This window comes from Phalacrocorax carbo, chromosome 4 (assembly GCF_963921805.1).
Source record: "Phalacrocorax carbo chromosome 4, bPhaCar2.1, whole genome shotgun sequence".
In the NCBI taxonomy this organism is placed as follows: Eukaryota; Metazoa; Chordata; class Aves; order Suliformes; family Phalacrocoracidae; genus Phalacrocorax; species Phalacrocorax carbo.
The window spans coordinates 40,730,133-40,757,687 of record NC_087516.1 but is presented as its reverse complement, the minus strand read 5'-3'; the positions used below and the strand labels follow the sequence as shown (position 1 = coordinate 40,757,687).

The window sequence follows — 27,555 nt, the reverse complement described above, 5'->3', positions numbered from 1 at the left end:
TTTTCTATGTCAATTCAATTGACATGTTCAGTGCTTGTGAACGGATATGAACAAGGCCAGAGGTACCGGTTATGCTTTGGTCATGGGAAGACAAGACAATATAGACCTGCTGGAGCAACAACTATCATAAATAGCTGGGGTGTGATCATGCAGTTCTGTGGGCTCTAGGAGGACACACTCAGGATTTCTGCTCAGACTCCACTGGTGCTCTTGTTACATTTGGCTGTTCTTTTCAGAAACTTCCATTTCATAAAGCTCCAAGTCATACGTTGCTGAACTGAATTATCAGCAGCAGATAATGGAAATACTTCATCTGGGAGTATGGCAAAGTTCTTGTATTTGTATGCCATCGACTTGAAAAGCAAGTTGAAAGGAGTGAAATGATGTTCCTTTTTGTTACATGGGGGCAGGGAGTGCAAAGCATGGGTGAGGCTGCTAAAGATTTCTAGCCTAAATGGCATCTCATTGACAGGTGGCTGTTACTGAGATGACCGTTCTGTATGGCCTTTATAAGAATATTAACACTGCTGTAATCAGATTAGCAGAACTCAGACTGTTCTCAAAGGACTTCTTATTTGCCAACTTCAGTTTTCTTAAAGTCATTTTTCTATCAAGAAGTACTTAAGAGTGTCCACAGATCTACAAAGTTTCCATAAGGCTATTCTGCTGCAAGTGAAATTCCTTGCCTTTTTGATAATAAAATCAGTAGGGCTATTTCGGAGTGGCTGTACTTACTTCTATAGGCAGTTGTTGAAATAACTTTCCCTGAGTTTTCAGAACAGGCTTTTTTCAGAACAGGAGCCCATCCTCTGCTTGTCCTCTGGAGAGACCTCTTTCCACTCACTGTAAAGGAAGCCTTGGAAGATCCAACTCCTAATTCAGTGCCTGCCATCCTCCATCATGTTATGCTCCCTGAAAACACCTCTTTGTATATCTCTTTAATGCAGTTAAAGTATTTTGACTCTTAATCTGAATAATAAAACAATTGAAGGCACTGTATTCATTTTCTCTCAAGTTTCCACTCCTGAAATATTTAATGGTAATGCACCTTAACTACTGCTGAGGGTTTCACCCTTTTTTCCAGTCATGTTGATAGTCCCTCCTGTGACTTTTGAATCCACTGACTAAAATACCATAAAAATAATTACATGGTTTCTGAAAAATTTAAGTTTATTTTTTTTGAACAAAATAAATACAATGACATGGGTGACACCATAAATTTCACATATTTTAACACTTCTGTCTGCAAAGAATGTCAGTTTAAGTACAACATGATACTGTAATACAATAAAAAGGAATTTAAATAAACCCATGCACAACACATTTATAGAGTTTTACCAAAAACGAAATACTTTGAGATGAAATTGCCATCAGACAGAATTCACAGGAGAATATTTTGAAAACTCACAGACAATTTATTAATACACTATCATATTAATTTTTTTTTTCTTTTTTCTTGCTGTAGCCTTTAAAAAGCTGGGATCACTAACACACAAAATACTGTATACTATGTTAAACTTTTAGGTCAGGAGCTTATGGCACAATTTCTTTTTATACAGCTCACAATTACACATTCATGGAACATCAGTAGCTACTTTAGTCCATTTCATCTGTCTCTCTGTCACACATTAAAATACAAACATAAGAAATGTTTCTTGCATATTTCACAAAGATGAAAGTGAAGAAGTGCAGTAATATTCAGGAACGTCAAGAATACAGGGTGAGCCAACATTTTTCTGGCATTTAGCTCACTGCTTCTAGCAATCTAACCTGCTTCCACAAGCCTTCCAAACTGACAGCATTTCAGGAAGTACTGTGGGTGTTGTGTGTGGCCTGAAGGCACCTTTTCCATAACCACTCCAGAACAGAATACCCATTTTATTGTTAACAAGTAACTTAGTTTGTGATTTATATTTTTTCTTAGTTGTCTCAAAAAGGAAAAAAGCCATGATGATCTGATATTGTTCTCATCTAAATAACCATATGATTGTACAGTAAAATGTGGATAATGTTATTTTACTACCTCACAGGGGTACTGTAAGAATGAATAGCTCATTCAGCAGTTTCACAGTTTAAGGCCAAATTCTGCTCTGTTGGATTAGATTAATTCCTCTGATAGTTCAAATGTGAGCAGAAGTTGCACATAAAGTATATCTTTTGCAACCAACCACCTCAACTTGGGCTGGGAACTGTATAAATAAATTCTTTTCCATCTAATATAAAATTATTGCTAAAAATTATACTTCTTTTTTAAGGTTAAGGAAGACTCTTTATCTTTCCCTACTGTTAAAAATATAAGGTTTTGTACAGTTTACTGTATTCTATTTTTATCTACATTATCAACCTACAGTTCTGTAAGGGGTTATAGTACAAAGTGGAAGCAATACCTTAATCCTTAAATGTAAAGTGCACATCTAAATCGCCTAAATATAAGTCTTTCTAGTGAATAAACAGAATCATCTCTTACACATCACAAAGGATTCTCTATAGAGTGGCCTATAAAAAGGTTTCGGAACAAACTCTAATAAAAAGAATCCAAGGAAAACCAGTATATGACTGAGCTGAAAAAAACAGTTAAATCCCATGTTCTCCCTGAATTCCACAAACCTGCTTAAATAATAGCGTTTGCTGTCAAAACTCCTTGAAAGTAGAATGTGCTTTATTTTGGTGTTTAAATAGCTAAATTCTAAACAGTAAAACGCTAGTATCCCTTCTTTCCTTTCTCATTCAAGCCTCCTCTAGTTTACCAGCATTATAGGTAAAAAAGCCAGCCCTCTAACCATACAAGCCTTTTTTGTTGATAATTAAATATAGTTTTAAAAATAAAATGTGTTCTGCTATTCAGAATTTAAGAAGAGTTTTGGTACTGTGGTAGTTGAGTATATCTACTGCACCTCTAAGGGACCTTTCTTACACGAGAGTGTAAGGACTTTGAGAGATCAAGGGCCTGAAGTTTTGGCAGTACAAGGGCCTGACATGGCTTTGGCCCCGTCTCTCTCTTTAGTGCAGGAAGAAAAGACAGTCATATGAGATGATCCAGGCACTGCTTTGGGCTTGCTCTCTCCCTGTGGTCCCTGTTATGCTACATACAGCTCATGCTTTTCAACCTGTACCTTTCTGCTCCACTTCTCTTTCCATTAATAAAGTGGATAACGTGGAAGTCAATCCTCTATCTGCACAGGTAGAAACTACTGTCCCAAGAGAAAATATACTTTGCAGCCATTGACATAAATTGTTTCCCCCTCTAGCGACTGCTTCTGCCTGAAGAAGTGTACCTATGGAGATGATACTGGGGGATGGGGAAAAATAGTAAGGATTCCTCGTGCTTCCTCCTTTCACCTTTATGGTGACCATGTCAGCTCTTTGGTAGCTGTGTTACTGGAGTTTTCCTCCAGATCCTACAGTTTCTCCCTCGTTTTTCATTGTGTTGCAATCATCTTCTAGTGCCACTATTTTATTTTTGAAGTATACGGATGGTCTACAGAGACCATAAAAACATGACCTGTGCAGAACAGAGTCTGCACATATGGTGAATAATGACTGGGGGCAAAGCTGTGTTAGCCTGTCACATTGGAGTTGTGCTTACAAGAACCCTTCCTGTGAGGCTTTGCTAAGGACCTGTACTCTGCAGAGCCCAGGTTCAGTGATAGTGAGGTGAGGTAGCTAACTATTTCAGCCTAATGAATGGAGTCTTTTTCAGATGTAGGAGAAGCTCTCCTAAGTAGCATGTGTCTCAAGCATTATTTCCTTGATTATTTTTCTGCCCCTCCACTGCCTCTTTCAGAGGACAGTAGCATAAATACTGCAGTCTGATAAATACTGCAGAGTACCTTTCAATTCTTGCATCTTAAAGCTATTCCCTGCTACTTCATTATACAGTTACAAAAGAATCAGCTCCCGCTCTAATCTTAGTTGATGGGAGTAGCTGTTCAGTCTAGCTTTGTACAGAGGGCTGGCATGCCTGCTGGCATTTTTGGACTTTTCCCCTCGTCAGTGGTGAATGGCAGGCATTTGTGCCTTGAAGTTTCTTATCATCTCAAATGACATTTCTCTCTTTCTTTACCATGTGGCTTTACACTAATATCATTTAGGAATAATCTAAATGAAATTTAAATTTCAATTTCTGCTTTCTTTTGAAAAACACATTATTAAGTGGACTACAGAGGCTTCTGTTACCTTGGCAAATGTTATGGTTCCAGTAAAAGAAAACAACAAACAACAACTGTCAGTTCAGGAGAGATCTTGGTTCCTTTACATCAAAATAGAAAATCTTTACTTACCTGAGGGCAGCAGAATGATGTGCCAAATATTATGTGCATTTGAAAACGTCATCATGGAACCATTTTTTTGCTTTTCCCCTCTATTTGAAATACTTTTGTTACTAATGGAAATTAATAGATAAAAAAATATTCCAGCAACACTGTAGAGTTTTCACATTGTTGTTTTAAACATATTTAATTATCTTTATTTTCAGCGTATCCTGTTAGAAGACTGAGCATTATATGTAAATTTTCAGTATATAAACAGGTTGTGCTTAACTTCCTAGTGTAATGGCCTGTGAAAGAGAAATATAACTACATAGGGGAAGTGTTACACTTTCTATTGGCCAGGTCTGAGACCCTCTTATCTCTCACCATACTGCATGGCTGAAGAGATGCATCCTGAGAGGCAACACTAGGTACTAGTGTTCAATAGTCATTAAATCAACAGTTCTCATTTATTTTCTATAGAACATATATAGGTAACAATCCACCTGGGAGGTGAGAAAAGAATTATAATGTAGATTTATGCTTTTTATTTTATATATGCTCTATGTGGTAATCGTTCCTTACAGAAGCATACTCTGATCAAAGAGAAATGTAGCCCAAGGGTTCTTCCCCTTCACTGAGGTAATAGGTTCATATATGAATGAAGGATCTTGTCCTTCTTGCTTAACAATTTACATGCCTTTTGACTCCCTGTTACATTTTGCTAGTGCTGTAATCCAGTCTCTTATAATTTTCAAGATTTCCTGTCAGATTTCTGTATCTGAGGGCATAGACATTTTCTGCCTTAAAGAGTGAGGAAAGTAATTGGGGCTAAATTTGTTTAGCTCTGCATCATTCAGATTTGTTAATCTTTTCAAAACAAGGTAGTACTACACGTGTGAGAGCAATGGACTATTGAATGATTGGGAAAGAAGCAATGTGAACCAGGTACTCAGGTGTTATAAACCAGAATAACTAGGAGCTACTCTGATCTGGCCAGCATTTTTTTATGCACTTACCCCTTCATTTAAGAATTCCTTATTGAATGCAAGTCATCTATTTTAGAAGGAAAGAGGAGAGATGAGCCTGAAAGACAATGTAATTTTTTGTTTGCCTCTTGATTATGGATCCAGTACTTCAAACAGTCCTTAAACAAAGTACCGTTGACTTTGCTGATAGCAGAAACAAGTTAGCATCCCTTTGCATATGATACAGTTAATGACATCTTTGAGAGACATGAATATAACCCAACTGAAATGTCAGCTATTAGTTCATGACACCCCCTCACACAGATGAGCACCTTCATAACTGAACAGGATTTTTGGGAACATGCTCATAAAGAAATCAACAAAAGCAAGACACAACCTCAGCAAACAATAATTATTTAAAGTGAATTGAATTCTTTCCAGATCATAAATGAAACAGAACTAAAAGAAATAATACTGTTTTAAAATAAAGGAGGATTCTTTCTGACAGAGCAGAACAAATTATGAGAGCTACTATTTTAGAATCTTTCTAATCCTAACTAATCCTTGGAGGAAAATAACAACAAACCTAACCAAACCCAAGGCTTCTATGTTATAATCCTCAGTGCAGTTACGTTGCTTCTGTTGCTTTATATGCACGATGCCTTTGGCAGTGCACCAGATGTTTGCCTCCGGCTGTATTTTGCTTTTGTATACAGATTCTGAGCAACAAAACCCCCCAAATTTAAAACATGTTCAGAATAAAAATACTTTGCAATAAGAAACAGCCTCTGCTACTGGACTTAAAGTATCTAGTAATTATAAATGTCAGACTTCCATGTCTTAGCATGTTTTTGTTTTTCAATAGACAAACACTCTTGCCTACAAGCTATGCCATAAATGTGATCTATTGTGTTATAATTCAAAGAAGCAACTAATATGACTTATTTAATCCTAAACAGGGAAAATCTCTCTAGGAGTCTTTATAGTTGTTCTCCTATTTATTAATGTGAAATACAATAAATGTAAAAGTCCATCCAGATCCTTTTTTATATTTTAGAAGAGCTTCATGTTTTTCGAAAGTTGTGAAGTGCTTCTTAACCAATATATACATCGTATCAATATATGTCAAAGAATGAGACAGAAAACTTGCTATATTAATAAACTAAACTTCCCATATTTGTGTAACATGTAGGAGATAAATGTACATAAACACAGCTGTACTCATCCTCCAAATGTTTTAGTGAAGCAGTTGACTGTTTGCTTTTAGGTTTGGTCCAAGATCTCTTTGCATTGAATCAAAATGAATCATTGCAAAATTTTGATGTAGCTTGTCTATCTCAAAAGCTCTATGAGTTTTATAAATTGAGAACAAAACCGCTTCAAAAATATAAAAAGGATTGATAACATTATGTTTCAATTATCAAAGTGTGGGTAATTAAAGGAAAAAAATCCTTTGCAAGAACCAATACTTCACAAATTTTAATATATTTCTCATGTAATATGCAGACTCTTAGGCTGTAGATACTTTGGGCTGTCTGAGATTATTTCAACATACACCTTCCAGGGGAACAGTGATATGAAGTACACTGAACAAATTATGTAACTTAAATGTGTCAAGTAGGCCCATTGCAGAACCACAGGTACTGTCCTTAAGACAAGAAAAAGTCCGTAAAACTGCAATGTCAAATCAGTAATTTGTCATTATCTTGTAAAATTTAAATAACGGTTGCAAATATGAATCCATTCTGTAATACTGTGGGATTTACTCAGGGTATTCTGGATCCATTTTTAAAATTAAAAATACACCAGAATTAAAAAAATTTAAGGAACATCAAAGAGTACTGTACAATTATACCACTATGTAACAGTATGTATAAATACTTGGCAGTAAAGCTTCAGTAGAGAGTGATTTACAATTAAAAGTTAATATTTAGTTTGACACAGAAAATTTGCAATAGCAGATGTATCTCCTCTGGGTCCCATTCTTCCATTCCATCATGACTGGCCATTGCAGGCTATGCAGGATCCTTTTTTTTCCCCTCTCAATGCTTTTAACTCTCCCAATCATTCCTCCAATGTGCATTTCTAACAGAAAGCCTGTTAAACATGGCAGCCAGATCTGTATGTACTGCAAGCCTTAATATTGTTATTGGTGAATGTCCTCATGCCTGATGATTTTGTAAATTACCCAGTAAAAAATATTGAAAATCAGAAAGGCTAACGGGAAACAAGCTCTGGATATTGTGTCTATCTTCTTGGCCCGGTCAATGAATACCTTTCTCATCTCATCAGGGCTTTTTGGTGCAGCTTGAACAGGATTATTTGGCCCTTTTTGTGTTACTCCATCTTTTGCTTGCAGACATGGGCCCATTCCATATGATGTAAAACTAAACTGACTTTCCCTTACGTCATCATCCTGTTGACAAAAAAAAAAAAAAGAAAAAAAGAAAAAAAGCAAGAAGGTTTTTCTTTATTTACAGAAATCTTACCAGCTGCTAAATAGCAAGTATTGCACCATTACCTCAGTGACTTCTTGAATCCACAGTTTATCTTAACTGATTGAAATTTCAGTCCTATCAGTGTCTGTCAAAAATATTGCAGCAGCTTTAACAAGAACAGAATTTTCCTATTTTTTTATAGATTCTGTAATCTATTTAAAGAAAAGAGAAATCTTAGTAAACTAGTGGTCATCAGGCACACAACTTCTGATTTGATTTGATTTTCCCCATTGTACAGTAACTATCTGCAGCCTTCAACTGGGCAAACTTCACACTGGTGTTTTAGACAACAGCCATTAACTCTGTACGTTGGTTAACAAAATGTGATCCTGGCCTCTGAAGATACTCATCATACATGCACTAATGATGTCCACATTAATTATATTAGTGAGAATTCTGCCTATTTGGACATTGTATATTTAGTTAATCTTATCTGTATGCCTTATTTCTGTTGTTCCCTGTGAATACATCAGATAAGGAGAATAGTATGTAAAGTGTCTTAGTTTAAAATAAAGTGAATGAAATCTAAAGGTCAGATTTTTCATGTGTCATATTATTCTGTTAGTGCAGGGGAAAACAGGCAAAGGCATTCTGAATTCAGGGAGCTTTATGAGAAAGCTTTTTTTAATCACGTGACAAAGAAACAAGTAGATGGTCTGGAGATACACATATTTTCATAGCATGTATTTCAAGAATGTGGCTTCTGTCTGGAGACATATTTTGACTTTTTACCTGGTTATAGGTATTTTGAAGTAATAGAGTAGTAAGTGTAGTAAGTAGTAAGAGAGTACACCTCTGTAGTAAGAGGTAAAACTGCAGGCAAATAGGTAGTACTTAGACTGTGAAGCCAGGGCCAAATTTGGTTCTGAAATATATTCCAGTGTATTCCTTCACTGTGTATGCCACTCAAGGAAAATCGTGTGGGTTTGATGGCTTTCACAATTTTTGAATACTGATTTTAAATTCAGAATTTCCTATTTTTCATGACTAATTTAGCCTAGTTGTTACGGGATGCTAGACTTTTATGAAGTATGATGAAGTATTATGTATATGTTATTCCTTAAATAAGTATTTTAGACAATAATTTCCATAGGTATTAAAAAAAGAATTGAGCAGCAATTTTTGTTTTGTAAGAGAATCTGTAATATTTTGAAGATCTTCCTAGCTTAAATTAAAATAAAAGGGTAAAAAAAAATATTTACCAAAGCAAGCCAAATAATTATTGTATTAGTTCAGTAATTCTGAAGAATTACCTTATAGAAATGTAATTTCTCAATGAAGACAGTTTAAATCTAAACTTCCAAAGTTTTCATTTTGAAAATACTTGTGACATTTGGAAAATCTGAAAGGTTTTGGAATGAGGATTAATTCTAAACATACTTAAAGTTTCAATTAAGTAGTACTTGCTAGAAGAACCATTGTTAATAACTTCATTTAAAAAAAATTCCAGTTATTTATATTATCACTAGATCTTCAATAATATCTTCAATACAGATCAATTACTAAGTTTAAAGTGAACTAGTTAGCAATCAGCACAAGCAGCCAGCAGGCCTGTAATTATCACCCAACTGCTGTAGTTATTACCCAACTGCAATACTATATTCATATATGTAAATTGAATACGCTTATAGACTAATGTAGTTCACTGAAACTACTATACTTTAAATCTGTATTAAGATTCTCCTATAAAACCAGAAAATAAAGAAAAATTAACATGAAAGAAAAGGAGAAGGAAAAATCACTGACTGACTTCAATATGGAAATGAATAACAGAAATGCAAGATGATAGGATCATTATTTGATGACGTGATAAAACAAAGACCTAATTACTGCAATAGTATCCCTCTTCTGTCAGAAAAGAAAGGGAAATAACATCTTTTTGGTAGTTATATTCCAGAAGAGTTACAGTGTTTTATTCCGGTTAATAGAAGTTACAAATATATGGACTGTGAGAATTTACATTAAACTCACCATTTAAACAGCTTCATACATACAATTTGGGATTTAAATCTTTTCATGCTTCTCCAGAAAATAACGCTTATGATTGCACAGGCTCAGGAAGATAACAAAATAATTCTTCTGAGTAGCAGCTTTCAGTTGGGTATGTTTCCAGGACGAGGCACTATATACTAAGACTTTACTGTCTCTGTTCTATGCTTACCTGAATTGAGTGGTCCCCTAGAATGGTTTTAAAGGCCAGGTGACTGCTTATTTTTTTGCTTGCAGGCATTCTGAATTTCGTCTGCAAGCAGGCTGCTTGGAAATGCTCTCTGTTGCTGAGAAAGTGAAGTGAAAGTCCTTCTAGGAGTCTGGCATTTTTTGCCCAGTGTCTGTTGAGTGGTGCCTCTGTGAGGGCAGACAGGGTGGCTGGAGCTTGCCAAGTCAGACCAAGGTGCTAGGGAAAATGGATAGGCAGGAAAAGGCACCTTCTGGGCATTGTAACATGCCAGGTACCACTGTACATTTTTTTCTGGGGTACCACCTGGAATATCCAAAAATGTCGTTCTGCAAGTTTTCCAGCAGGTTCATAATTCACAAAAATCATTAATTCAGCCTCCCCTTGGGTTCATATCTGAGGATGCTTGTGCACAGCATGAAAGGTGCAGTTACTGTTATTATTGATATTAACTTTTGAGTGCTTTTTTGAAGACAATTTTATAAAATGTCATTGACACCCCACTTGTTTTTATCAATTGACTTGGCTACAGTCCCTCTTTTTGACTAGAAATATTTCTTATAATATACATGTCCAAGTCTACAGCTGTTGAAATCACCTAATGGAAGTGCCCTGTATGTCCCAGCTGAGAATCTGGACAGTGAATCTTCCTGGAAAAGTCCTGCATTTTTGTTGAAAATTATTAAAAAATGTGATAAGGAAGCTTTTTTTTGGTCTTTTGTGTATTTGTTTAGTGCATCATCACTAAAGAAAAGAACATGAATGATTTCATATTGATTTTTGATAAAGTTTTAAAAATTTTATTATGAATGAACTTTAATAAAGGTTCAGTAGGAACGTGCTTTTCACACGTTCAGCTTTGGAATTAACAATATTCTACATACAGCTACATATAAATATTTTGTAATCTCTATTAAAATTACTGTAATTAAAGAATGGAAATAAATTTCAATAACAATTTTTATTTAGAAAGTTTGAGTTCTTTGAAGGCCCGAATGAAGTAATTTCAATTAGTTTACTTTTGTATCAGTGTTGTTCTACAAAATATTTAGCTATAAAGTATTAGAAATCTGTCAGTTTCTGTGGCCCTGTGACTACCCTGTTTTCTGTCTATATATTTAACAACACATTTCTCTTGAGGAGTTATATGCATAAGGGCTGCAAATATCTCTATAACCTTTTGACTGCAGATTGTGGTAACAGCTTGAAGACTTATTTGGAACCTTGGCTCTTGTTATTTGAACACCATATTTTTTACTGTTCATTTTTGAGAAGAAAAATATTATTGAATTCTTTTGCACTACAAACAGCTTGGTTTTAAATGCTGATTTGATAGCAACTGATTTCTCCTTGAACGGATGTCACTGTTCCTTTGAAGTTGCAGAAAGTGAAATTTTAATACTATGTTTTAATCCAGATTTAAACAGATCAAAATGGATAAGAAATTAACAAGACAGGTACCTTTATCAACATTTCACGTCATCACATACAGGTAGCAATGAAGTTATATGGAGTTCACATGGGAAGACATTATTTCAGACAAAAGGACAGGGCCTCTGTTAATGACTGGATATCACATTATGACAAATGGGACATCTTCTTCATAGTTTACCCTTAAATTTGGACTGTAGATTTGAGGTAAAGTCCCGTCTATAGGTCCTGTGCATCTCAAGCCATTGCTATGCTGCAATGATTCACTGATTTCATTTCCATCAAGAACTCCCTCAAAATACTTTCATCAAAACGGATGGGTTGACCAAAAAGAAAACAAAAGAAAAGAGGTGCGATTACCATTAAAGACAAGTTTGCATGTCTATTTTCCTCACTAAAGATACGGTGATCTTTAGATTTTTGAAAATAGAATTAAAAGATTGACTATTCCTGAAAGCTAAATATATTAAAAGCTAATCTAAAATCAAAGTGTTATTCAGTATATGTGCACAGTTAACGTTTTTCCCTGTACAGTGTAAATGCAACTAAGAAAAAGCACTGATCATAGGTATGTTTCAGTATCGCTGTATGACCTCTAATTCTGTCATTTTTTTCCATTGGTCTTTCAAGACCAAAAGGAAGGTAACTGTAAATGAAGAAGTAATATTCATTCATTCTGAAGGAATGTTTCCATTGCATCAGTAATATAATATTTCTGAAATAGTTGTATTCATTGGCCAGACTTCTTTCTCTGATAAAGACAAAGCACTATGGACTGAGTACCCAATGAAGTCTCAAACTGGGAACCAAAATTCCCCTGTTCTCGGGATTCATTATGCCATTTGTGTAATCATAAAGAAATTAGACTGTTTTTGAAAAATCTCCCATACCTATTGTGATGCCTATTGGAAAACATCAATAAATAGATTGCTTATTATGTTGCAATAACAGTTTTTATTTATAAATGTATTTATAAAATATTCCCAGGCACTTCAAAATTTTTTTTACTTCTGTACAAATCGGACTGGGCCTCTGAAAAGAAATTTGCCTTTCACTTATTTAGAATCATTGAATGAAGTCCATACTTACAACCATAAAAACAGTAGCCAGAGGGTGCAGTTATACCTAAGAATTGCCTTTGATGCTGTTGTCACTGTTGTCTAGGGAGGGAGGATGCAAATGTACTGGATGGTGTAAGACAGAGGTGGTAACCATAGGTGGAAAAAGCGTAAGGTAAATGGTAAGGATAGATGAGCTTTGAATGCCAAAATATCTTGATACAGCTCTGTATATAATTAAATTTTGTATAACTGTAAAATTTTCGATAAATCTCAGCAGATTTTATGTTGTTTGCTACACTTGTTTACTGCAGGGGTTTTATCCAAGTTTAATCATATGCTTTTTCAAGAGACACATTCCTGTTCTCCTCTGTTTTTAATTGGCATTGAAAGGTAATAACCCATAGTTTTGATTAAATTTACAAAAGACTTCAACCTGGGAAAAACTGCTAATTTGTTTGAGGATATGCTTAGAGTTAAAATTGAATTCAATGATTTGGACAGAGAGTCCGAAAAATACAGGCGGAGAGTTGGTAGGTGCAGATACAAGGTACTACGCTTAGCCAGGAATAATCAACTTCACAAACATCAGGTGGAAAGTGAATGGCTCTGCAGTAGCTCTGGAAAAAGACCTGGGAGTTATGAAAGGTCAATCTTGATATGGGTCAATACCATGCTGTTGTTAAAAAGGCAAATAGCAAACTGCCTTGGATAAAAAAAGTGTACAACTTGCATGACGTGATCCTTCGGCCGCTCTCAACTGTTACTGGTTAGGTTTCATGTTGCAAACACAGTTTTGAGGAATTATATGGATTTATTAGGAGAATTTCCAGGGAAGGAGAATGAGCTAAAAAGAGACTGTACCAACTGGGAATACTTAAAGAAAGGAAGACTGAATGGAAATATGCAAATGGTTACATAAAGGAATGAACTAGTCTGTTCTCTGTGCCCCTTCTAGACAAGCCATGAGAAGCCAAAAAAGGCATGAGTAAAAAACTCTCTAAACCATTGGAATAGATTTCAGGGGTGGTTGTAGAATTTTTATGACTGGGATGAATTAGGTATAACTGATCCTGACTTAGGTCAGGAAAATGGATTCACTGACCTCCCAGGGGGATTCCAGCACTGAAATTCAATCGTCTGGCCATATCTAGGGTTACTTGGTAAAAGTAAATATTTCTCATAACAAGCATGCCTTTTTAATTACAAAGAAAATAGACTTTGGAAATTCTTCAGCTGCCCTATTGCAATTAGCTGTCATTCATACGTATTCTCTTCTGTCAACATATACCTGAAATAAAACATTTCAGAAGCCATTTATTTTTGGACTTTTGCAACACAGATGAATCACTAGGAATTTTGCTGTACCCTCGAAGATAAAATGCCAGTGCCATAAAATTCTGTATTCATCAGTTGGAATTCACCTGGTAGAAAAACCTAGTTCTAGTAAAATGTCCCAAGATGCTAAGAATATAGGATGAAAAAGTCTAATAAACTATCCTAACTGCTCTATTTCTTTAATCCATTTGGCCATAAATACTGAATAGAACAGCAGTTTTCACTTTGAAGAGAAAGAGGATTTAATGTTCAAGGATGCCCCTGAAGCTTTTTTAAACACAGCCTTTTAACTTAACCTCTTTACCTGTCTTTTGACTTTGTGGTCAAACGGACATTTCTTTATATGTGGTAGCTTGGAAAGTCAATACAATCTAATTCCTGAGAGCCAGTAGCTGTTTGACCCAGTCCAAAGGGGTAACAAACACATACAAAACTTTATAATCATGAACTATAGTAACTGACTTGGAAAAAGACAAAAGGGGAAGGATACACAGTTAATTTGACTTATGAACCTAGGGCTTGCTTACCATGTCAGAAATTGTGGTGAATAAATAATAACATTTGTGGTAAGGAAGGCTAGTTGTTAACTGCTTTCTTTAAGCCATAAGACATCATCTATTATTTGTATACCATAGTGTTTAGGATGTGATCCAAATTTTTTAAGAGATAAAATCTCCATGCTGTAACATTTGAAGCTCTAGTGTACTTGTTGGGCAGGGAATGGTTTAATAAGACATTAAGAAAAAGATAAGCAATTAGCTGAGCTGTCTCTAGAGCTGGAGAAGGTGTATTCTCAAAGGTTAACTTTGACCAGGAGCTCTAGCTCTACACAGAATTGGAGTCAGTCAAGAAACATTCAGTTAAATTAATCTTTTCAGAAAAATGTCTATCTGTCAAAGTCAAAACCTGCATGGGAACAAAGCATTTTTTGGTAAATTTAGTCTGAGAAACCTGTCTCATGATGAAACATACAGTTACAGGGTGCAAGGGAAAGCCATCTACACCCGCATATAGTTAATAACCTCACCTGGGTATGTTATAAAGAAAAGCATTGAAATGCATACCTTCATCCTTCAGAATCTAAGGGGAGTACCCGATACTCTACTCTAGACCCTGCAGTTTCTAATTCTAATCCTCTAATTTTATAAGAACCTAGCAGACAGCCTACTGCAGCTAGAAGGCTGTCTAATGAAGTGTAAAATTAGAATAAGAACTTTCAAGTGTGAGTTCAAAAATGCTGTAATGTCAAGCACTGATCCAGCAAAACACCTAAGTCAATAAGACTAGTCATATGCATACTTTTTCATTAAGTGGTCTTTTCTAAGAAGTGTTTTGTATATTGTGGATCCTTCCTCACATTCCTCTAAACTGAAATTTGATTAATTGTGATTGCTGAAGAAATGTCTTTGGTAAGCTTGAAGTCTTGCTAAGATGGGGCTGGAAAGAGATTTGGTATGATTCTGAGGAAGGAAGGTAATATTACTTGCCAGTTTCTAACCCTGTGGTTATAATAATTAACCTGTATTTAAGGAAGTAAAAAGATATCACTAAAGTTGAATATGGTGAATTTGCCTGAGGTGCAGGAGACTCTATAATACATGGTGAAAAAAAGAAAGGACTGAAAGTATAGTCACATAATATATCACTCAACACAGCTGTTTGTACTTGATACATGACGCATTTGTTGTGGCTCACAACACTACCCTGTCTGGTAATCCATCCCTGCCCATCCCATTCCCCTCAGACCAAATCTTTAAGCAGCTTTCAGAGAACTGCCATATTTAAAAAAACAAACACCCTGCCACAAAAATGCTGCTTTCCTCCTGTGTGTCTCAGAAAGCATTTTTTTCTGCTAATGTGGGTGAAAAGAAAAAAGCACATTTTTAACAGGGTCTGATGTTGAATGCAGGTGCATGCAGTCTGAATCATCCTCTAGGCTACAGCATATGAGTTTCTCTCTGCACCTGCAAGAGTCTAGGACTTGACACACAGGAACAGGCAAATGTATGAAAATGTCATTTTCATCCGACTTTTAACATGGAGTCTTGCTAGCAGGGACTGCTTAGGTAGGCTTTATAGTATTACAGATTTTCAGTATCTTCTAAGTAAAAAGGAAACAATCTGCAAAATGTCTTCTTGTGAGCTAAGGAGTAAATTGAGGTAACCTTTCAAGAATGAAAGACAGCTGAAATGAGTTGTGTTGCTACGGTCAGACTTTCATCCACAGTAATATTCTAGGTAGTGACTGAAAGCCAGTGGAAAGGCTCCACGTGACATCGGTGGTGGGTACTCATTTAACGAGTAGGTTGGAGAAATATTTACTTGTTGAACTCTTTGAAAGATCAGAAGTAGGAGTTGCATATTGTTGTAAGAAATTTTGCTTATTGCCTGCTTTAACTGTGGACTCCAGAATTCAAACCTGTAGCCTTAGCTGTTTGATTTCGCACATTGGTAGTGACTTATTTTATGGGTAGTCTAGATAGCTTCAGCTATAAAATAAATATTAATAATCATCACTTTATTAGAGTTTCTTACTGGTTGTATGAACAATTTACACAAAATTAACATGACAGAAGGAAAAAAAGAACTTCTCAGCCTTTTAAAGTATAATGTTTGTTGTTCTATCAATAATATTAATTGAACAAGTATTTTTTGTATTAAAAATAATTACATGAAACACGGCTGTTAAAGCTTTGAACTGAATACTGGAATGCAATTAAGAAACATTATTTGTTGAATCTCAATGTAGTACTGCATGTGCCAGTAACATTCATCCACTGAAGTATAATCTGACTCCTCTAACAGAGTGAAATTCATGCTTGTGCAGATGGCTCCCACATGGCCCATGTCTCATTTAAATCCCTCTTAATCCCTCTTTTGAGAATTCAAGTTAGATTTATGCAGCGCATAGTCCTTGTAGTGACCCTCTGCCTATAGTGACTTTCATTTTGTGCTGCCATTTTATTTATGTTGCCACTTTAAGCTGCAGTATATTTACCGAATTAACCCTGTATCCTGGCATAAATCAATCTTAGACTCTCTTTCACAGTTGTGAATACTGTTATTTTTACCTTGTTCTTCTTCCTTTTGCGGCGGAATCGCAGAAGTTCTTTATGCTGCCTTGACACAAAGTTTACAGCTGCGTACTCCAAAAGTGCAGAAAATACAAAGAGAAGACACACAGCCATCCAGATGTCAATCGCTTTGACATATGACACCTATGGAGAGAATAGATCAGAAGACTGAATATGTTAAAAACACAGATGTGAAGTTTAGTATTTTATGTCAGGTGGAAGTGCATTAATATCTCCACATCCCAACACTACTTTTATCAAACAAAACTTAACATGAAGCTAGATAATAATGGGGACAACAATTCAGTCTATAAGGGTTAAATAATATTTTTACAAATGTGTTCACTGTTTATGTGATTAACAGTTCTTCACAGTGGACTGTGTATTTTATCACAAACCAATTAATCCACAAGAAGCATGTGTTCTTCCTCCATTTGCCCCACTGAGATCTGTGAATGATACTAAGGAACCAGAGGATAGCTTACAGTGGGAACAGTGGGAATTCCTGTATTATAATGGATCTGATTTAAAGTTCATGGAATAGAAATTTAGTAGAAGAAGGCAGATAAATGGAGAACTCTGATATGTTCATTTTCTGCTATTACAGGCATGGTAAATCAAAGATACAGTTTCACATTAGTCCTGTAATTTTGACGCAATGGAAGTACTGAAAAATCAGTCACAGAGTAGAAGAACTCATTCCAATCCTTTATTGCCAAGCTGCAGGACATAATCCGAACTAGGAAAGTAGGGCCCGTTCCCTCTCTGTGTGCAGATTTTTCAAGACCTTTGTCAGATAAGCCAACATAGCTATCTTCAGGCCTCAGAAATGGGACAAAAGCATCTGTAGATCTCTGGTAACTTCTTACATTCTTGCTTTTCTGAGTTTTTATAGCATTCCATTTCCTTATCTGTTGATGCTACATTCAGATGCAGTTATATCCATATACTTGAGACACAGAGCACACTCACCTCTGTTAAGGGTATCTATTTTACCCAGAAGAAAATTTAATTAGGCAACCTAAAAATACCATATTAAAACTAATACAAAAGTGGACTTTGTATTTTTATATTGTATATATCTTATTCCTATTAAATGCAATGGCACATGAAGATGGCCAAGGAATAACACTTAAAATGCAAAACAAAATCTTTAAAGCAATGACAAGTCAGAAAACTTAGTTAATCATAGAAATATTCTTTAAGCTATTTACATTGTGTAGTGTACTGTTCTTTACACAACAGTTTGGAGCTATTTAGCTTCAAATTTTTCTACATTTTAATGTAAATATGTTTGTAACTAGTGAGCTAATTCATAATGTAAGCAGGTTTTGGGAAAGGAATGTTGTTGAGAACAGATTGGAATCTATGACCTTCAGAAATTCAGTCATATTTGCTAACATGTCATCAGATGCTGGGACCTGGAAAAGGACAAGCTAGTCAGTTGTTAACAAGCAACGTTTATGTAGTACCAAATAAAATTGCTTTCATTACTTGCTGAGACTTATGGAATTTAGTAGATATGTGGCTGGTTAAATAGTTGAGACAGGAGAGAAATAGAATATATTTGATTGGTGGCTCAAAAAACCCCTAACTATTTCAAAGTTATTTATATCCTTTAGAAGATGCTTAAATGCTAATAATTAAAACACATATTATAAGGTTGACTGAAGGTGTTTATTTGTCACATAACATTATGACTAATGTGGTACAAAGGAAATTCTGCCTACCTTTGGAAGAGATGCTCGTGAACCTGAGCTTTGTGTTGTCATGGTCAGTACAGTTGTTATGCCTAAAGCCACTCTGGCTGGAGCTGCATCCATATTGATCCAAAATGACACCCAGGAGAGAATGACGATCAAAAGGCTCGGTATGTACATCTGGATGAGATAGTAACCCATCTGCCTCTCAAGGTGAAATCGGACTTCAATACATGTAAACTTTCCTTTTTATAACAAAAAAGAAATATTCAGTAGAAACAGAACCTTCTTTTCTGTCAACATCTAGTGCACCCTCTAGAGAATTTACACCCCATCAAATATATTTGTTGTCTAATGGAGGATAAATGTTTTGATTTCTCTTCAGTGGTTTTTAATATGTACAGTTCCCATTATAAGAGGAGTATCTACTGGAAAGAAAGCAGACAGGAAAACTGAAAACTTAAGATTTCTATAAGCACTAGAACTCTTATTTCCTTATAAAAACAGATGACCAAAACACAATTCATTATAACACAGGAAAGTTCCTCTGTGTGATCACACTTGTTATCACATCTAGTGTTTGGAAATAGTGCTTTATGCAAAGAAAAGTCTTGCTCTACCATTGTATAAAATCTTCTTTTTTTAAATTCAATTTTAAGCTTAAATGTATTTTTTTTAATCCAATGAATTTGGCAAAAATATAGTAAGATCAATGTAGGTTATCAATAGGAGATTCTGCTAAATCTCTCCCTTTATCCCCATTCAAACTGTTCCAGGTCAAAGTACAATGGCTGAGTTTCAAAGACAAATTGAGGACTTGAGATTAGGCAACTTCAGGAAGGTGATTAAATGGCCTAATTTTTCCAAATACTGAACATCAAGCAACTTCCAGTAACTTAACAAAACCAGAATAAAAAAATCTATTGTTTGCTCATACTATTTTTTCCTTTCATTGAGACTGCGTTTTTTACTCTGTAAACTGAAGATTAATTTCACAGATCTTGACCTCATCTCATTAGGTTTCTAATTCTGCTCAGTGCTAATATTAGTCACATATGAATGGTGCTGAAGGCCATGCTGTTACTATAAACAGTGTATACGTGAAACAGTTTCTCACAGCAAGAATTATAGAGGCTCCTTCTTTATTTGAATGAAACCATTGCCTAATTCTAAATTTAACATTGAAAGCTATGTAGTTATTTATTTCTTAAGTGGTATGGAGTTTTTTGGTTACGTTTTCCAGTAGCTTTTGATAGACATTTTGCTAATCCATTTTTATTTACCAAAATGTCATTTCATACCAAATCATTGCACTTTAATAGTGCTTTAATATTTATCATATTAGCAGAATTTATGTAATGGACTTATTTATGAGGTTGTCCTATACTAATTTAATATATTATGTATTATACTGTGACACTAGTGTTAGGCACACAAAACTGAGTTTCCGATAAAGTCAAACTGTAATGTTTTTATTCTAGGCATATTAAGTGCTTGGAAATACCTTCTGAACTTCATTATAGTTCTCTTAACAGGCCATTAGCTCTTTCTATGATGTCATTGTATGTGATTGTATGAAATTTTTATTCTACTGTGGAACTAAAAAAACATATTTAGAAAGATGGTAGTTATGATGCTTGATTGTGAAATGACATGACATATCGCAGGAGTTTTATATCTGCTGGCTCAGTTTTCTGTTGCGTTCCTAATTGCCGGCATTTCCTGAATCCTATCTACACTCCTGAAATCTGTGTCCCAAATCCTGGCTCAACCATCTGCTGCCCCAGCTTCAAAACAGATTTCTGCTTCAATCAAGGAATTAAGTCCTGGTTTAACAAAGTGAATGGGAATTTTGGTGTTTACTGCATAAAAGGCCACAATTTCCCCCCACGTTTCTTTTCAAAAGGATATCTACATGATACATTCTTTTACTTAGCAGTTCAGCGCAACCTGCATAACTAGAAGTTCTTCTCTGACTGGCCTTTGTCAGAATCATATTCTTACTTCAAGCTGGTCCTTACCCTGAAGATTTCTTTTTTGTGACATTTGTTCTGTTAATTTAGCAGCCTTGAACGGCAGTGGTCTCTCTCTTGTATGCCACAGTAAATCATGTTGGTAAGGAGTGATAGAAAAGCATCAACCAAACCCAGGTCTCTTGCAAAGCCATTTTATTTGGCATCACATCAGCAAGAAATACAGTTCAGCATGCAACATTTTCTTCTTATAGGGTCCTATATTCTTTTTTCAAAACCAGTTAGGAAGAAAAACTAAGGAGCATCAGAATGGGTAGCATACGTATAATTAGGGTCTCAATAAATATTGACTATTGCTTGTACATTTGTACATTGTTTTTTTCTCCAGAGAAAGGTGGGATAAGAGATCTGAGTCTCTTTCCTGAGTACTCAAGTGGCCTTGAACTATTCCAGAGATCTCAGCACAAAAATACTGCAGTCCTAGAAAAGGAGCAATAAATAATGTAACAGCTCTGATGTGGATTATTTTTACGTAGCTGCAAGTGTGCCAGGTTTGTCTGAACTAAGGAGACAGAAAGGAATAGCTGTGGACAACAGAACCTTAACAAAATTAAAGAGATTCTGAATTAAAGGAGTGCAAATGGAATATATTGTAACCACAGAAAAGGAGAGAAAAGAGACGGGATTATGAAGAGGCCAGAACTAAGACTGAGTGATGTGTTGGAGGGATAATACTGAATGATTTTTTTGCTTGGTTTTGTATTTTTGTAAACATCATTGGCCAAGGTAAAAAACAAAACAACAAAACAAAACAAGAAGAACAACAAAAAATACTACAAAAATATGAAGTGTGTCTCAGAGTGGAAAACTATCTGCTTAACTCCACAGAGGTGTGACTTGGACTTCTGCCTTTGTCTTAGGCCCAGTGAGTTTATGGGCATGCCAGTAGTATGTCCATTGCTTCCCAGTCAAGACCATGTGTTCCTTGTCTGCTCTTTTCCATTGTAGCACTGAAAAATTAACTTAATATGTGGCAGCTCCCTAGGGAGACTTCTTTCTGTTACTCCAGTGATGACTATTGGCTTTCTCACCAGTGGAAGACAGTGGAGGAGAAATGCAGCAGTTGGAAGTAATTTTCAGCACTGCAGTTGCAGCAGTTGTTGGTCTAATTGTAGAAGCGTTGATGACAGTTTTTGCCCTTCCTGGCTGAGATCAGAACCACCTGCACAGACTTGGCTAATGAAGCAGAATCCAAAAAAACCCACATTTGCACTAGCAGATGTGAGCTTCAGCTAGAAGGCAGCCAGCAGAGGATGTGCTGTTGTTTCTCAGCTGAAGCCAGCATTCAGCTATCGGCCCCATTTCTCTTCCTGTATTCAGTTTTGAATTCAAAGCCAGGTTAGCTGTGGTTTGATCTATTTGACTGGATGCTTGAATAGATCAGAAGAGGCATACCCATGAAGTCATCTCAGCTGGGGAAAGAGGTAGACAAGCAACTAAGAACATTGCTCTAATAATTTGTTTGCAGTATATAAAAGGTAAGCTGTCGTTCATTCTGATGTGCACTGTAAATGTCATGGAGAGTGGCTAGAAGGAGTGTATGAAACCTTCGTGGTACTGTGGTTTTGCTGAGGCTGAGTAACAAATTAAGGCATGATGCTAGTTTCAGACCAGAGCTAAATGTAGACATGCACACAATCCATACAATGGACAGATTTTTTTTGTAATGCAAAAGAAAGAACAGCTATTGAGGGCTTCCTAAAGGATAAGCATTGTTTCCTGAAACAGGGGTAATGTTCTTTGAGCTTTTAAGAGTAGTCTAACCAGGGATTCAAGTGTGATGAAGGCACCAAAAGTGCTGCTTTGCTGAATACTGTTCCTATGCAAATAAAGTGAACATACTCGTATATATAGAATCATAGAATCATTAAGGTTGGAAAAGACCCTTAGGATCATCAAGTCCCACTGTTAACCCAATGCTATCACACTTCCTAAACCATGCCCTGAAGTGCCACGTCTACACATCCCTCCACGGATGGCAGTGCATTTTTCTCTCTTACACGTGTTCTTTGATAACAATGTCATATCTGCTGGGCTGGCATGATTTTGATGCAATCTCCACACTGAAACCAATGTTACAGTGGAAAAATATATATTCCAGTCAGTCTATATGATTTTTCTTTCCCCCGGATAGTATAAGTGGCTTTTCTTGTGAGTCAGTGTGTGGGTCACATTGTCGTTTTTAGGTTGTTACTGTTGTGGCCAACTGTGAGTAACACGGGAAGAGCAATTTTCTCCCTTAGCACAGCTTCACACTGCACAGCCTTCTCAGACCATGGCAGGTGCTGTTTAAGCAGTGGGTTATGCAGACAGCAGTATGACTATGTGATTAAAAGGCACTGTAGGGTGTACAAGGGAAATCAAGCATAAGTAGTAGCTTTCAGGCCATAAGAGGTCCTTGTTTTCTGTTTCATCTGCCTCAAACTGTTCCAGAGGCAGTAGTTGGTAGAACTTAAATATATTTGTCCCCTTTTAGAATCCCTTAAGATATCCCTTGGGGGAAGCTCTTCTTAGCGTACTCTTACAATGTCATGGTCATGTTTGCAATTCCCAGGAAGGCTGAGTAGCTGTTTCTGAAGCTACATAGAAAGTTTTCATAATGGAGAATCATCTTAGGAAACTGAGCCAAGGAGCTAGTGTGCCTGAGAAATAATTAAGATAAGACTAATAATAATCATTAAATCACAATAAAATTAAAATTTAATAACATAATAAAACAATAAAATATAATTTTAATAACTATAAACAAAAAAAGGAACTAAATGTGTAGAGATTCAACTACTAATCCATACAGAATGGAGGGATATCTACTGAAGGTGCTTGTTCTTGACACTACTATAGATGCTAGTAAGGCATAGCCTGGCTTTCTGTGTAGGAAAAAACACTGAAAATGCTAATATCTGATCTACTGTGAAATATTTTATGGATGTAGATAGGACTGTGCCCTAAAGACTATACAGCTTAATGAAATGACATTGAACTATTTATCTAAAATAAGAATTTTGTATGTGCTGAATAGAGAATGGTTCAAAGCTTAGCAAAGTTAAACTAAACTAAGTTAAGCAAATCTGAATAAATCTTTATGGAGCCTTGCAGAGTATACGTCTCAGATCTGGGATGCGGATATTTTGTATTCTGATTCTAACACATCCGTCAATATGGATGTAGACTAAACAATTCTGTTCTTACCTGTGACTGATGTCCAACAAACAGCCAGCCCAAGGGCCAGAATATTGCTAGCTAAGGATACTTGTTTAGAGTTCTGGGACAACTGAACTACAGTGATGCTCCTGTCCTCTAGCACTGCATTTTCCCCTTTGAAAAACAGCTAAAGAGACAGGTTTAACTTGAGATTAAGTACTGAGAGACAGCAGGAAAGGAAAAAGGGAGAATAAGACTTCTTCATTGGCTAGGATATGCTCAGTCTAAATGGCTGACTTTGATTTAGATCCCTTAATACAATATAAAGCTTCTCCCATTTGTCTGTCTTCTAGAAATCCCTTTCTTAAGCAACTCAATTCCTCCACTCCTCATAAAGATCCTAAGCATTCAAGATCAATCTAATCTTGAAAATTGCATTAGGTAGAGTATTTATTTCTAGGTGCTCTTCTGAACCATTTGTTTACCCTTTTCAGACTTGTAAAAATCACAGTTCCTCATTTTATGTGAAAAAGATAACATATTGCAAAAGCCACCTGGCACATTTTTCTCTATAGAGATAAAAGTGAAGACGGTGAAAGACTCTTCTTCTAAGATGAAACAACAGGTGGACGCAAGAAACAGGGAGACAGGAGAAAGGAACAGAAAGTGCAGTACAGATTACTGTGGTAAATATAGTCACACCAATTGCCTAGTTAATGTTTCCTATCTCATAAGTGTCCCTGAAGATGTTAATTAAAGTAGATTGATAAAAGGTTAGTTTTACTGAGATATCTAGATAAAATTGTGTTTTATCTAGATTAGCTAGATAAAATTTTAGTTACCCAATGCTAGTGTGAGATTCTGGATGTACAGTTTTTGTACTGTAGTCTCTGCACATAAGTTGCCCTGCAGAGCAGTTTCATAGACAGGGAACACGAAAGCGCTTTTTATGGATAAAGTAGAATGTCTAGACAATGTTTATTTAGGAAAAAAAAAAACTTGGGGAAAAACCCATGCACACCTTGCAAGATCTAGCTGGGGTTCTACTTCTAGCTTCAAAGGAGAAACAGTACAAATAAAATTATATTTCTAGTGCAATGTGCCGGTAGTTCTAAAGGGAGGGTCAGAACAAATGGTGGTTGGGTAACTGCAATTCTCAAGGTGCTGTTTGACTGAATAATCAGAGTTTGTATGGGCTGATGTAATGTGCCTACTGCACTTCATGAGTTTCACTGTTTTCAAATGGATTCCTAGGTTCTCACTAAATAGTTGTCATTACAATGCTTTGAATACCCTTGCCCACTCTCTGTGCCTTTGTATGGAGGAGAAAAGGACCTATATTTACTCAAAACAAATATCTATTGCAAGACATTGTGCACTGATAATAATTTGTGAGAGGCTTTTAGATTGCTGTTCAGCTGCAACCTGATATGATCTAACTGCAGGCCATCATAGTCTTCCCCTTTGCCGTGTTTTTCCAACCCTTTTCATAAGGCTGGTTCTGGCACGCATCCTGAGTTGGGACCGTTCAGTATGCTAGGTATTGGAAAGCTAGTCCTTTGTGTGTGTGTGTGTTAGAGTCCCGGACAGATGAAGTTTTGGTCAGTATTGTCCTGAAACCAAATCATTCATCGTGTAATTAATCAAGGCTTTTGTTAAGTGCCCTGCATACGTGAGCCTTAATGTTTTAGATTATCTAATACATAGGATGGAATGACACTGGCAAAGGTTGCTATTGTCTTTAGTGGGAGTGAGGGTATTGGCTTCAGGTGTCCTCAGACAAGCTATATTAATGGAAGAAAACCCCCAGAAACCCAAGCTTTTTATCTTAAAAGTTATTAATGTTGAAGGAATTATTTTGAGGACAATTTTAAGTTCTAACGGAAATAACGGTTTGGCTGAAAACAAGACATAGTCTCAGAATGAAATGAAAATGTATTGCTATAAGAGGGATGACACAGACCACCAGCACTTTCCTTCTGGTTTTTGTTATGTGCTTTCTTTTTGCTCTGCATCTGCTAAAATAAGACCACAATTAGCCTCGCTGGCAACCAAGTACAGTGTGTTGCTCCTTTTACATTCTCTTCTGTTTGAGTCATTATCAGAATCACCACTCAGCAGTGTAGCTGAGATTACCTTGTTCAGTAAAAAGACTTCCTTTTTATTCCTCCCAGAATGTTACATCATCATTTGAGGGCATTCTGCTTTACTTATTACTGAAATATTGTTAAATACTTTCTGTCCTTTTGCCTTCCCATTACAAAATTTCTTAAATAAACAAGACACTCCATACATTATGTGCATGTACAAAGCTGGTTATTTCAAGAGACTGTGTCTATAAAATTGCTTACATATAAGCAAAGGTAGCTGAAATGATTTTAATACATTTCTAAGAAGGAGACAGGGTAATAAAAAATCTCTTGGTAAATGCAGTCTTCAGATACTTTTTGAAATTTGCACTTAAATATAAATTACACTTTGAGTATATTTTGCAGAGAAAAACTGCTTATAAAAGTATTTGCCTTTTCCTCATTGTAAGACATTCAGGCTGTATCTATGGTCAAGCAACCTGACTAGAAATGACGATTTTCGATTGTCTGGCATGTAGAACTAGATGAGTTCTCATATATGTGGCTGGTGTCTATGTATCTAAAGCTAAGATTCACAAAACAACTGTAGGAATGTACTACCACTCCGTTTTTCCTTCAAGTCACAGTCTGCAGGTGTCAGTGCAATACTGGGGGATATCAGTGCTGGTGCAGTCACATGCCATTTGCTACATAAGTTCTTGGTCAGGAAGGAATTGACTTTGGAAACAAATACTGGTGCAGGTGGTAAACTTAACATTTGTGTGAGATTGATAATGACTGCAGGAACAGAAAGTTGAAAAAAATGTGGAAAAGAGCAATTAATTTTTTTTCAGCCGGATGAATTTGCACTTGCAATTCCCATCCCTCTCAGAATGAAGGACCAAGCTGCCATTCAGAGGGACCTCTGTAGGCTGGAGGAACAGACCCATGGCAACATGATGACAGTCAACAAAGACAAATACACAGTTCTTTAATGAGAATAGGATAACCCCATGCCCTGGTACAGGCTGGGGATGGACTTGGTAGGTAGCAGTTCTGCAGGAAAAGGCCTCAGAGCCTGGAAGATATAGAGTTAGACAGAAGCCACGAGGACAGATATTCAGCTGAACAGAAGTCTTGTGATGTCTGGTGCTGTATTGTGTTAGCAGGGGCAGAGCGGGAATAAGTACAAACTGAGGAGAATCTTACAGAGACATAAACAGCAAGGTTATCTAGATATAATGTCTCTACTTCCAGGGCAGCTGATGAATTTTTATTCAATGAATCTTTAAGGTGGAATGTTGAAATTTTGATAAGTGCAGGGGGCGACAATTGAGGTCTTTTCTCCTGCAGAGAAAAAATGCCCTGTTGGAGTCCAGGCAGTGCTGTTCTCTGTATCTAGGGATGGTCATGTCCTCAGCCTGTCAGAGACTCTGTTTGTTTTTTAAAGTGTTTATAATTTCTCCCTTTTCACTGAAGGAATGAGCAGCTTCAGAGATTTCAGGCCCATACAATACCTCCTGGAGAGAAAGTACAAACTTCCTTTTCTGGGAAGTGGTCTATAATAAAGCCCTGAGGGGTTAGAAAGCCATAGCTTAAAAATCACTACTCTCAAAAAGAGTGGTTTAGGTGTTTGTCAAAACAAGTAGGCCTGTGAGTTCTTGTTGGCAGAGTAAGGCATCAAAGCTACATCTCCTTTCATCACTATCATGTTGGCAGCAAAATGGCCTGATATAAGGCATTAAGTCAGTTGAAGGTAGGACCTAGAAGGGGCACAAGCTACAAGTTGTTAAGCAACAAGTTTGACCTTAAGGGGTAACCA

The 27,555-nt window shown here is 36.2% G+C and overlaps 1 protein-coding gene across 2 annotated transcripts in view; it reads right to left on the bottom strand.

Moving 5' to 3' along the window:
• Positions 1 to 1,201: 1,201 nt before the first annotated feature.
• GLRA3 (glycine receptor alpha 3) overlaps positions 1,202 to 27,555 on the bottom strand; it is a 97,060-nt gene continuing 70,706 nt past the window's right edge. Inside the window, exons 7-10 of one of the 2 annotated variants that reach the window (XM_064449686.1) lie at positions 18,521 to 18,735; positions 16,788 to 16,934; positions 11,502 to 11,621; positions 1,202 to 7,631 (exon numbers count right to left, since the gene is read on the bottom strand). In XM_064449686.1, coding sequence (XP_064305756.1) covers positions 7,362 to 7,631; positions 11,502 to 11,621; positions 16,788 to 16,934; positions 18,521 to 18,735 — 752 coding nt within the window. In that variant the 3' untranslated portion in view covers positions 1,202 to 7,361. The remainder of the gene's footprint in view (positions 7,632 to 11,501; positions 11,622 to 16,787; positions 16,935 to 18,520; positions 18,736 to 27,555) is intronic. The other variant, XM_064449687.1, reaches the window with a different exon arrangement.